Source organism: Phaseolus vulgaris, chromosome 7 (genome assembly GCF_051622355.1).
Source record: "Phaseolus vulgaris cultivar YP4 chromosome 7, ASM5162235v1, whole genome shotgun sequence".
NCBI classification, from domain to species: Eukaryota; Viridiplantae; Streptophyta; class Magnoliopsida; order Fabales; family Fabaceae; genus Phaseolus; species Phaseolus vulgaris.
The window spans coordinates 10,094,798-10,107,799 of NC_143504.1; the positions used below are offsets into that span (position 1 = coordinate 10,094,798).

The 13,002-nt window shown below is 38.9% G+C and overlaps 1 protein-coding gene across 1 annotated transcript; it reads right to left on the minus strand.

Moving 5' to 3' along the window:
• Positions 1–796: 796 nt before the first annotated feature.
• Positions 797–2,164, minus strand: LOC150025767 (uncharacterized). The gene is made up of 2 exons (XM_090304408.1): positions 1,774–2,164; positions 797–1,629 (listed from the first exon to the last, which is right to left on the minus strand). The coding sequence occupies exons 1-2, from the start codon at positions 2,162–2,164 to the stop codon at positions 797–799; spliced, it is 1,224 nt and encodes a 407-aa protein (XP_090160534.1).
• Positions 2,165–13,002: the final 10,838 nt, after the last annotated feature.

Sequence of the window (13,002 nt, forward strand, 5' to 3'; positions counted from 1 at the left end):
AAGCCACACTACCAAACACTTTGAGATGAGAAACTGTCGACTTTTGTTCGCTCCATGCCTCTTGTGGTGTTTGATCATCTAACTTCACATGTGGACATCGGTTTTGCTCATAGATGGCGCATTGCACAACTTTCGCCCAAAATTCCTTTGGCATCTTTTTGCTCTTAAGCATTGATCGAACCATGTCGTGAATGGTCTGGTTCTTCCTCTCGGCCACACCATTTTGTTGAGGAGTGTATGGTGTGGTTAGAAATTGTCTTATGCCTTGCTCCTTGCAATACTCCATGAAAGCCGTCGAAGTATACTCGCCACCTCTATCAGATCGTACAACTTTGGTCTGTCTATCAGTTGCCTTCTCCACCATCACCTTGAACTTTTTGAACACCTCAAATGCCTCAAATTTTTCCTTTAGAAAATAAACCCAAGATTTTCATGAGAAATCATCGATAAAAATAATGAAATACCTTTTACCGCTGAAGGATTCTGGAGTAATTGGTCCACATATGTCGGTATGAATCAATTCAAGAGGTTGCTTAGCCCAATATTGAGCCTTCTTTGGAAATGAAGTTCTCACATTCTTGCTGAGCACACATTCTTCACAAAATTTTCCCTCGTAGTCCATGTTGGGTAGCCTGTGCACCATATTCTTCTTCACTAACTCTTTTAAACCACCATGATGTAGGTGACCAAAACGGAGATGCCATAATGATGTCTTATCTTTAATGTTGACTTGTAAACAATTTTCTCGTATGCTTCTTAAATTCAGCTTGTACATCCGATTTCTTGCCATCTCGATTCAAGCAACCAAACGCCCTTGCTTATTCTTCAAGTGTAGTAGCCGGTCTTTTAAAAATATCGAGTAACCTTTCTCCGTGAGTTGACCCATACTCAAAATGTTGGTATTGAGGTCTGGTACGTAATACACATCTTGGAGTGACCCAATTAAGCCATATTTTTGTAAGTAGCAAACCGTACCTCGACCTTTGACCTCCACCTTCGATGCATCTCCAAATGACACATGTCCATCTTCAATCTTTTGCATCTCTTTGAATAGATACTCGTGACCGCACATATGGTTGCTTGCTCCCGAGTCGAGGTACCATAGAGTTTCACTATTAATGTTGACTTCATCTTGATCCATCAAGAGAACACATTCATTCGTTTCGTCTTCCAAGGCTAGGTTGGTTGTCTCTTCTATATTTATATCGGATCGAAAATCTTTTGCTAAATGCCTCACTTGACCACAATTATAACATTTGTCGGAGTTGTAATCCTTCGCATAGTGACCATATTTGTGACATTTGTAGCACTCGATACTGGAGTAATTTGATCGCCCGCCTCTTCCTTGACCACATCCTCTTCCACGCCAATTTGGTTGGCTCAACTGTTCCTTCTCCTTATAGTACCCTTCATGACTGCTACCTTTACCACCATGACTGTTTCCACGAATTCCACGACCATGCTCTCTACTTCGAGAATTTTGATGATAGAGTACCTTTTCGTCTTTGATTGATGCCTTGGTTTGAAGTGCTTGCTCGAGTGTTTCCTCCTTCTTCTTCTTACGTTGCTCGTGTTCCTTGAGAGTACTGACGAGCTCGTCGACTGTGAGCGTCGCTAGGTCCTTTGACTCTTTTATCGCACACACAATGCTCTCAAAATTGTCAGTTAATGTTCTCAAAATCTTTTCCTCAACTCGTGCATCGGTCAACGTTTCATCATTTCAGTTAAGTTGATTCACCACAATCTATACTTGCATGATGTAGTCAGATACACTTTCCGACTCCATCATCTTCATGCTCTCCAACTCGCCACGAAGAGTTTGTAGACGCACTTGCTTGATTAGGTCGGCTCCTTTGAACACCTTTTTTAAGATGTCCCACGCTTCTTTTGAAGTAGTTGCACTGGCAATCTTCTTAAAGCCCGACTCTTCAATCGCTTGGAACAACATGTATAGTGTCGCCTTATCCTTTGATCGCATCTCTTTCAACGCCTTGGTTTGAGTTGCTGTATAACCTGTGGTATATGTTGGTTCTTCGAAACCTTCTTCGACCACCTCCCATGCATCTTGAGAACCGAGAAGGGCTTTCATTTGAATGCTCCGGTTATCATATATGGTTGCCTTCGTTAACCGTAGTAGCGATATTTGACCCGTCACATTCGCCATTGACTCTTGATACCAAATTGAAAAACAGACAACCACTCACACTTGGATTTTCTCTAAAGAAACACTCTTCTTCTTGTATTTCTCTCTATTGTATTTCTTTCTGTGGTGCATATTACAACTAAGAGAGCATCCTATTTATAGGCTTTAGGAAACTCTTCTAGAAAAAAATCTTCATTATGACCTTAAAACCGCACTAACAACATAATTAAAATCTCACTCACAACTTTTGACCTTTCACATATCAAACTCTCATTCTACTATTTTCTAGTAACTTCTAATTTTAAAGCCCACAAAATACATTTAAAGTTTATTCAACATTTTTTAGGTTTTAGATCCCTGGACAGAAGCATATGCAGCATATCATAAGGTTGTTTGGGTGAGGTGTTATGGCATCCCTATCACGATGTGGAATAAAGACTGCTTCTCTAAAGTAGTAGGAGAAATTGCTTCCTTGGTATGCATTGATAGGGCTACAGAAATGTGGGAGTATGCAAGACTCCAAGTTCATCTTCTAAAAAACTGTAATGCTAGACTGGCTAAGGACATGCGGATAAATGGTCAGATCGTTAGTGTTTGTATTGAAGAAGAATACTCATGCGTCTCTGGAAGTCAAAGAAGATGCCTTTGTGATCACTTTGCGTCGTCAGATAGTGTAACCTCTTGAGGATAGCTTTGGTGGTGAGGTAGGGAAGGTGCAAGAGAGACGTGGTGGTCGAAAATTGGAAAGGAGGGGGGAGCGACATCTAAGATACCAAATACGATATCCTCTACAAAAAATAAAGAATGGTAGGAGAGAGATATTGGGTCTTTCACAAATGAAGTAAAGAGTCGACATGCGCCTGTTATGCATGCAACTTTAGTGGTCAACTCTGCATCTCCTAAAAGCGTATCAACATGCTATAGTCGTTCAATACAAGAAGTTATGCAAAACCTAATTGTTGTGGTAGAGGCCTTTCAAAATATCCATACGTGGCCCAGTATGGGTAAGGCCCATTCAGAGTGTGGTGTAGCCCAATGTTCTGAGAAAGGTGTTGGGACCCAAGTGGTGGGCCAAGTTGTGGATCACGGTGACTGGTCGCATCACTCAGCAGACACAACGCTACCTAGAGCCACACGTGAAGGGGTAAGGGAAAGGGCTCATGTTCATTAGGACAGAGGTGGCGTAAGAGATAACAGAGTCTCGTACTCCTGAAAGAGTCACGCCTATCATAAATGGACCACAAAAAAATCTCATCAACCAAGGCGATCGTGGTTTTTTTAGGAACAAGGGGTCACGTACTGCCTCTGTCTCCGTTACACTTGGTAGGAGATGCTGGAGTGGAAGTGGGGGGATGTTTTAAGACTCCACCGAGAAAGCATAAGGGGTCAATAAAGGGATCTCTACTGTTAGAGGACAACTCTATATCCAGGTTGGGACTTAATTTTGTAGCTGTCTGTGATGGAGATATTATTAAATGTAATAATAGACTCTGACAAGATGGAAATGTTGTTGAACCAATCAAGTTATAGGAGCTAGGAAAGCAATTAAGGATTACCTGCAGTGGGGATGAGGGGGAAGTAATTAAAGAGCTTGAACGCATGAAAGAGAGGGATCTTGAGGTGATGAAGAGGTACAAAGAGGGTAACCGGAATGGGTATCTATAATTGTCATAACTCTGAATATAAGAGGTGTTCGGGAGGGAGGGGGGAGACAAAATCAAGGTACCTTAAAAAAATTATTGCTAGTCAGGGTGCATAGATATTGTGCTTGCAAGAAACAAAAATGCGACTTTCTCTGATGTTAGGGGTTACCAATTGTGAGGGGCTAGTAATGTTGGATGGTTGCATAACGAAGGTGTACACGGTGTTGGGAGCACGTTAATTATGTGGCACAAAGATGCTTTCAACTATGATAGTCATGTGATGGAAAATGGATTCATTGCAACGTTTGGTCAACACCTAAGATCCAAAACCAAATGTGTAGTGGTCAATGTGTATGCACCTTGTATTTTGAGTGAGAAAGTTAGTCTATGGGAGGAACTATTTAAAATCAGATATGCACATCAAAACTTAAGTTGGTGCTTCTGCAGCGATTTCAATGCAGTTAGGTGTGTGAACGAAAGGAAAGGTACAAGAGTAAGGGGTAGCCAAAAGAGTGAAATCAATGATTTTAATAGCTTCATTGAAAGGAAATTTTTGCTGGAAATACCAATTGTTGGAAAAAAATACACGTGGTTTAAATCAAATGGTTCAGCTAAGAGTACGTTGGACAGAATGTTGGTATATGAAGATTGGATCCATGTATGGCCAATATGCAAACAATATCTACAACCGAGAGAGATTTTGGATCACTGTGCTATGGTGGTGAAGTCTTTGGTTAAGGATTAGGGTCCAAGGTCGTTTAGAACTTTGATGCTTGGAGTTTGGAGTGTTGGTTCAAGGAAATGGTAAAAGCTAAATGGAACTCTTATCATGCGCATGGGAATGAGTTGAAGTCTCTTAAAGAAAAACTCAAGCTCATGAAGGTTGACCTTAAGGTATGGATCTGTGAAGTGTTTAGGAACTTGGACACAACAAAGAAGAAGATCCTAAAGGTTATTGAGAAACTTGACATCCAAGATGCAAGTTCTGATCTATCAAAAGGGGACAAGTTGAAAAGGATGGACCTCATCAGCCAACTGAGGGTGACAAACAAAAAGTTAGAATCTCTGTTCAAGCAAAAGGCAAGAGTTAACTGGTTTAAGCATGGAGATTCAAACTTAAAATATTATCATTATATAATTAGATGGAGAAGACTAAGGAATGCAGTTAAAGGAGTCGATGTGGGGGGCCAATGGAGTGAGGATTCTGAAGTAGTTCGAAGGGAAGTGAAAACTTTGTTCGATAATAGATTTAAGGCTACGCAAAACCTTGGGGTTAGACTTGGAGACGTTGACTTTAGGTCTTTATCCTTGGAGGATAGCTTAAGCCTGATATCCACTTTCTCAATGGATGAAGTAAAAGAAGCAGTGTGGCATGTGATGAATCAAAAAGCCCTGGGTCAGATGGGTTCAACTTTAACTTCATCAAGAATAGTTGGGATGTTCTCAAACATGATATTGTAGCAGTTGTGCAACTGTTCCATGATTCGGGTACTATACCTAAAGACTGTAATGCATCATTTATAGCTCTAGCGCCTAAAGTGTGCAACCCAACACAACTTGACCAATATAGGCTAATATCTTTAGTGGGTGCTCTGTACAAGATTATTGCGAAGGTTCTTTCATGCATAATCAAAAAGGTACTACCCTCAATTATTGATGAAAATGAATCAGCATTCCTAAAAGATAGAGGGTTGCTATACAGCGTTTTGGTGGCCAATGAGGTGGTAGAAGAACTTGTACTGGTAGGCTAAAACCGAGAGGTTAGGCCGAGAACCAACACCGAAATAACCGAAAGGTTATGCCAATAAATATATAAAAGAATTAAAATAAAACATATATATTATTATTATAACAAGGCCCAAATTAGATAAAAACCTGCGTTTGGGGGTGCGTAAATAATAAAACGGTGCAAAAAGAAAGTCCAAAGGTAAAGTAAAAGCCCATTAGGAAACTGTATAAATAGGAGGTCAACATAAGAGGTAGGTAAGAGTGATTTCTGTCTGATGAACATAAAACCATTTATGACTTTGGCATCGGAGCGCCTTGCAGGTACACCCACCCATCTGAGTGGAGGAGAAGCCGATAGCATCCAACCCGAGGAGAAGCTGAGAGCATCCAACCGGAGGAGAAGCCGAGAGCATCCAACCCGAGGAGAAGTCGAGAGCATCTAGTTCGAGAAGAAACCAATAGCATCCAGCCCAAGGAATTGCCGAGAGAGTCCAGCCCAAGAAGAAACCAAGAGAGCCCAACCTGAGGAGTAACCTAGAGAAGCCCAAGATTGGAAGATCCGTGAAAGGAGTTAGTCTTGTCAACCTGTTCGAGTGCTCTTGGTCCTTGTTGTAAGAACATTTTGGCGCCCACCGTGGGGCCAAAAAGTAGTTGAAAAAGGTTGAAGACAAGATGAATCAAAGAGAAGAACAACGTGGAGAGCAGGCAGAATCTTAGCATGCCAATGGCAATGTTAATGCCACTACAAAAAGAGTTTGAGATGTTAAAAAAAAAAAGTAATGAAGAAGAACTAAGTATGTTAAGAGCCGAAAACACACATATGAGGAGAAAGTTACAAGAAGAAACAGTTTTGAATTCATCCTTTGAAACCATTCAGCCGAGAGCACATGTGAATGAAAGGATTCATCATAATGAAAGTTCCCAAACAAAAAGAAGATTGCTTGAAACCTCTGGGGTTTTTGCATGAGCATCTTCTAGAAAGCATCCATTCTATGATGTCATAGTTGATACTCCGTTGCCTGACAATTGGAAAAATTTAACCATTGACAAATATGATGGAAGTGCAGATCCTGATGAACATATTGCAATATACACAACTCAGATTAGTTTGTATACGTGGAATGATGCTGTTATGTGCAGGGTGTTTCCCACGACGTTGAAAGGAGCAGCGTTGAGTTGGTTTACACGTCTCCCACCTGTGAGCATTGATTGTTTCGACACATTGGTGGAAAAGTTTGGTGCTCAGTTTGCGACTAGTAGACCTCATCATTTAACATCAATTGCCTTGGTAAACATAAGACAAGAAAAGGGAGAGTCATTAAGAATGTTCATGGAGCGGTTTGGAAAGGTTGCCTTGGGTATTCGAAATCTCAGCCCAGAGCTTACCATGCATCATATGATAACAACATTAAAACTGAGACCATTTGCCGACAGCCTATGCAAAAAACCCGCGACTAATTTGGATGAATTAAGGCAACGAGCGTCAAAATTTATGCAGATAGAGGAACTAAGAGAGTTCCGAAATCAGGCGAGGGTCGATGGAGGTGAAAAGAGGGGGATGGAAAGAGAAAGTGGACCTATGGTTAGAAGAGCAAGAGAAGAGTTTAGAAGTCGAAAGTTTCAACAATACACACCTTTGAATACTAGCCGGGTGATAAGTGCCTAATTTCAGTAATATTTCATATTAAAATATAGGCACTTATGAGGATTTATTGCTAATTTACATATAAAATAATCCCTAATTTATGAATTTATACCTTTTTACATTTTTATGAGCTTTATTTGAATAAGAGCATTTTATTCCCAAATTTGGTTTTAATTGCAGATTTCTAGGGAAGATTGAAGATTTGGAATAAATAAGAATAATTTGAGCTAAAAAGATAAAGTTGGAAGGTCCTAGTGTTGAAGATGGTTGCTGCCCCTTCAAGATTATGTTTGATGAAGACTTATATGTAGTGTTTGATGAAGACTTGTATGTACTTTTCATGTAATTTTGCTTTGCATTAAGTATGTCTTCGTTAGTGCTTAGAGGTTGTCTAAGAGTAGCTTTTTGCTGGGTAACTCACCTCATAACCACTGGCCATGTGTTAAGAACAAGCATAAGTTTTCTTAAACTGTTTTTCACATGTTTTACACAAAAACACGTTTTACTGCATAAAAATAAATCTGTTCTTTTCTAAATAAACAGATTCATTTTCTTCACTGATGCCTTGGCTAAAGTCTTGTAAAAAGTTGATTTTGTGCATCAGGTATTTTGACTAAGTCTTCTTCTTTTCAAAACGACTGAGTTTCAAATAGTTAAACTTCCTCTGTTTTCGTTTTGAAAAATAAATCTGTTCATCTGTAAATGAATAGATTCTTTTTGCCTCTGGTGCCATGTCAAGCTTAAACGTTTTTCAGTTTTATCTCAGCACCAGAATGGTTGACTAAGTCTCCTCACTTAACAGATTCTCTAACTGCTTTTGAAAATAAATCTGTTCATTTTATTTTCAATCTGTTCATTTTATAACAGCTTTAACTGTTTTTCAAAATTCTGTTATAAGCTGGCTTTCTATAAAATGCAAACTTGTTTCTGAGGTTAATAACGATTCAAACAGTTCATACATTTGAAAAAAAACAAGTTTTGACAGCAGAGAGTTAAGTGTTTTCAAGGATTAGCATTTGTTCTTCAAAGATTTCAAAAATCACAAAGTGCGTGTTCTTGGTTTGGTTCCAAAAGCTTGGTGTGAGGTGCAGCTACTGTTCTAGCAATCTTGCCTACTGGTTTAAGGCTGATCTTTGTTACCTCAATCAGGTGTAGTCGTTTCACTTCTTATTACTTGTAATAGTTTGGTTGAATCCTCTTCTTGATAGGTGTTCTTGGAGAGTGGATGTGTGTGTGTGAGTGCTGAAATAGGTTTTTTCAGCAAGAGTACCTAAGTTCTTGTAGGTTTCAAGAACAGTGGGAAGTGTACTTGATTGTACTGTGTGTTAGTGAATTCCACCTGTTGTTGGTGAAGACTGGATGTAGCTCAGGTTGAGTGAACCAGTATAATTGCTTGTGTTCATTCTCTCTCTCTCTGCAATTTCGTTTCTGCATAATTGATAAAACAGCAAAGAAATAAATCTGTTCAATTGAAAATAAATCTGTTCTTTCTGGGCACTGTGCATACTGTTCTTAATTTCTGGAAAATTTCTTGACATCAAGAAGAACACTCATAGTCTGTTAAAAGCCACTGGAACAGCTTGTTTGCAAAGGTCACTCAATTAACTAGCATGCTATCAATTGAACCTTAATCACTTGCTTGAAATTGAAGCTTGCTGTTTTTTGTATTTCACTGTTTTTCAAAACTGATATCTGTGTGTGCTGCTGGAAATTCTCACTGCATAGTCTTGTGATTAACCTTGCTGTATTAAAAGCGTTTCAAACAGAAAAACAGTGCTGAAATAAATCTGTTCATTTTCACATAAATCGATTTATTTTCTGTAAAACTGGGTTAAACACTGTTTCTGCGAAGAAGTTTTAAAAGGTCAATTCACCCCCTCTCTTGAACTTTGGCACTATTAAACCCAACACCTAGAATAGAAAAAGATGCAAAGAAAGATTGGGCCTTTTTTATGTTTTATCATTTAGCCCATTAACGCGACACAGGAAGCAACCTAATCCTAGAAAACTAGGATAAATAGAGGGCTAGAGGCTCAACCCTAGTTGGCCAGATTGAGAAGAAAACACCATAGAGTGAATTGTAACCCAATTGGGAGAATGGAAGATGCTAGAAGTATGCGTGGCTAATTCTACCCTTTGGTATTGGGAGTAATCTGCTCAAACTCTTATGTATTAAGGTGATATCTTATATATTAATATTCAGTTCTTGATTGATTATTGATATTGTTGTTTTACTTTTAACTTTTCGTGACAAATTGAGAATCTTAAATCTGACCGAGAGGTATTTTTAGGGTTCGGACCTAAACATCAATACTTAACATATCTGAGTGCTAGGGATAGACTTGAAATGTTAATTGCCATTAACTTCTAAGTGTGATTCTAAGTTGTTTTTATAAATATGCGAGGGATCGATATTTAGGAAACATTCTTAAGGATTTTATATGCGAGAGATCGATATAAATGAATTTTCTACGGGCATCAATTTCAATCAAAGAATTCAATATTAACATGCTAATCAAAATACATGAGAGTGGGAGAGATGAAACTTAATCCCTATTTTTCCAATTGAAGCAACGAATTCTTTGTTTGTTTTCTTATTGATCAATGCAAACACCATTACTTCTAAACTCTTTTTATTGTTCTGTTGTTATATTTAGTGAATATTGTACTCGATAATTCACTGTTGCTTGTGGGATCGATATCCGTCCTTAGGGAAAATTATTACTTTTGACAAATGCGGTGCACTTGTCGTAAAAAGTCATCACCGAGCAAGAGTTTTGCAAGAAGCCATGGCAGCAGAGATAATACCGCCACCAAGAAACAAGAACACTGAAAAGGGCAGATCACACTAAGCATGGTGAGTATCATAAAAATCATGGTCATCATACAAAAGAATGTATTGGGTTGAAGGATAGAATAGAAGAATTGATTCAAGCAGGGCAGTTAAGACAATTTGTTCGAGGAGGGAATACAAGAGTGAGACAAAGTCCGGAGAGGGAGTTGAGAGGTGGAGAAATAGGGGAAAAAAGAGTGGAAAGATTTGAGAGAAAAGATAGTCGAAGAGTAGAAAAGAGAGATAAGAGAAAGAAAGGAAGGCCGGAAGGAAGAAGTGATAGAGTTTACCAAAATACACAATCAGTCAGGCGAAGTAGGGAGCGAAGTTTAAGAAGACCGGTGAGAGGGTTTATAAACACAATTTCAGGCAGATTTTCTGGAAAAGAATCCTCGTCGGCAAGAAAACAGTATTGAAGAAGTGTCAGAACCATCAATCACATTTTCAAAAGAAGAACTTTGCCACCAATGCTTTTCACATATGAAGACTTTCAGGAAATTGATCCCGACCATGATGACCCCATGATGATAACAGTAGAAATAGTCGAATATGCCGTCATGAAAACCCTTGTTGACCAGGGAAGTTCAGTTGACATATTGTTTTGGGATACTTTTAAAAGGTTACATTTGAGAGAGGAAGATATTGTACCATTCCGAGAACAAATCATTGATTTCTCGTGCGAAAGAGTTAGCACCAAGGGATATATTGATTTAGAGACAACATTTGGAAGAGGTAGTAAAACTAAAAGATTAAAATCAGGCATTTGGTGGTAGATGCTTGTTCGTCGTATAATGTGTTGTTGGGACGATCTTCTTTGAACAAGCTGGGGGCAATAGTTTCAACACCACACCTAGCTATGAAGTTCCCAACAGAGAAGGGGGAGATAGCAACAATCTATGTTAATCAAAGAGATGCTCGGGAATGTTATGCGGCAGGTTTGAAGATGAACTTGAAAAAAGTAAAGATACTGAAAAAATGGTGGAAATGGTGGATTTGGATCCAAGGTTGAATGATGAGAGGTTAGAACCAAAAGAGGAAACAACAGCTGTGGTGTTAGGACAAGACGAGAGGCAATGTACTTATACAGGTGGGAGCATGCCTGAAGAATTGTTAAACAAACTGATTGCAGTCTTGCGCAACAACAAAGATTTATTTTCTTGGAAACCGGCTGATATTCCTGGAATTGATCCAGAGGTAATTTGTCACAAGCTGTCTGTTTGTCGAGAAGCAAGGCCGATATCTCAAAAGCGAAGAAAGTTGGGAGAGGAAAGACGAAAGGCAGCAATTGAGGAAACTGAAAAATTAATGCAAGCTGGTTTCATTCAGGAGGCTCAATATACAACATGGTTATCCAATGTGGTACTTGTTAAAAAGCCGAATGGAAAGTGGAGAATGTGCACCGACTATACAGATCTGAATAAAGCCTGCCCAAAAGATACATATCCATTGCCCAACATAGACCGATTGGTTGATGGGGCGTCTGGTCAAGAGATGATGAGTTTTCTTGATGCCTATTCAAGGTATAATCAAATACAGATGTATGAACCAGATATCCCAAAAACAGCTTTCACCACAGATACTGCAAATTATTGTTATAAAGTCATGTCTTTCGGTTTGAAGAATGCTGGAGCAACCTATCAGAGGTTGATGGATAAGGTGTTCAAAAAACAAATTGAAAAGAACATGGAAGTTTATGTCAATGACATGATTGTTAAATCAGGTGAAGTACAGAAACATTTGGAAGACCTTGAGGAGGTGTTTGCACGAATAAGAAAGTACAATATTCGTCTCAATCCAGAAAAGTGCGTTTTCGGTGTGAGAGGAGGAAAATTTTTGGGGTTCATGTTAACAAACAGAGGTATTGAGGCAAACCCTGATAAATGTGAAACAATAATGAAGATGAGAAGTCCAAAAAACTTGAAGGAGGTACAAAGACTAGTGGGGAAGCTGAACTCATTGTCAAGATTTTTACCAGTATTGGCCGAGAGAACTAAACCGATAGTAATCTTGTTAAAAAATACTGAAACCTTTGAGTGGAGTGAGTAATGTGAGCAAGCCTTTTCTCAGATCAAAAGTATAGTATCCGAACCACCAATCTTAGTTAAACCTGTGTCAACCTAACCCATCATAGTTTACCTAGCAAGTTCACATGAAGCTATAGGAGCTCCCTTAGTCCAAGAAAACCCAGATAAAAAACCAATATATTTTGTGAGTAGGTCCCTTCAAAATGCCGAAACCAGATATCCCAAGGTTGAAAAAGTCGCCCTAACATTGGTGTATGACGCAAGACATCTTCAACCATATTTTCAGAATCATCAGATAATTGTGAGAACAGACTATCCAATATCTACAATTTTGAGAAAACCAGAACTTGCAGGTAGAATGGTGACATGGTCAATGGAGCTTTCTGAATATGTAATCCAATACAAACTAAGAGGGCCAATCAAAGCCCAATCCCTTGCGGACTTCATTATTCAGATGCCGACAACAAGACAACATGATCAATGGACATTATATTTAGATGGCGCGTCAAGCAAAAAAGGAAGTGGAGCAGGGATCGTACTTGAAGGACCGGATAACTTCCAAGTAGAGATGACGTTAAGATTCGAGTTCCGAACATCCAACAATCAAGCCGAATATGAAGCCCTTATTGCAGGATTGCTGCTGGCCAGAGAGATGGGAGTCGAAAATGTCATTTGCAAAACTGACTCTCAACTTTCGGTAGGACACGTGTAAGGAGAGTATCAGGTAAAAGATCCATTATTAATGAAATATTATCATAAAGTATTAAATATCATGCAATGCTTTAATAAGGCCGAAATAAAATATATTCCGAGAGAATTAAACATGAAAGCATATTCGTTGTCCAAATTAGCAAGTAAACAACGACAAGGGCAGCATAATTCAGTCATACAACAAACCCTCAGCCAACCGACAGTTAGTTTAGAAGAATGCTTCAATATTGCAACGTCAAAAGATGAATGGATCAAAACATATATAGAAGTTATAA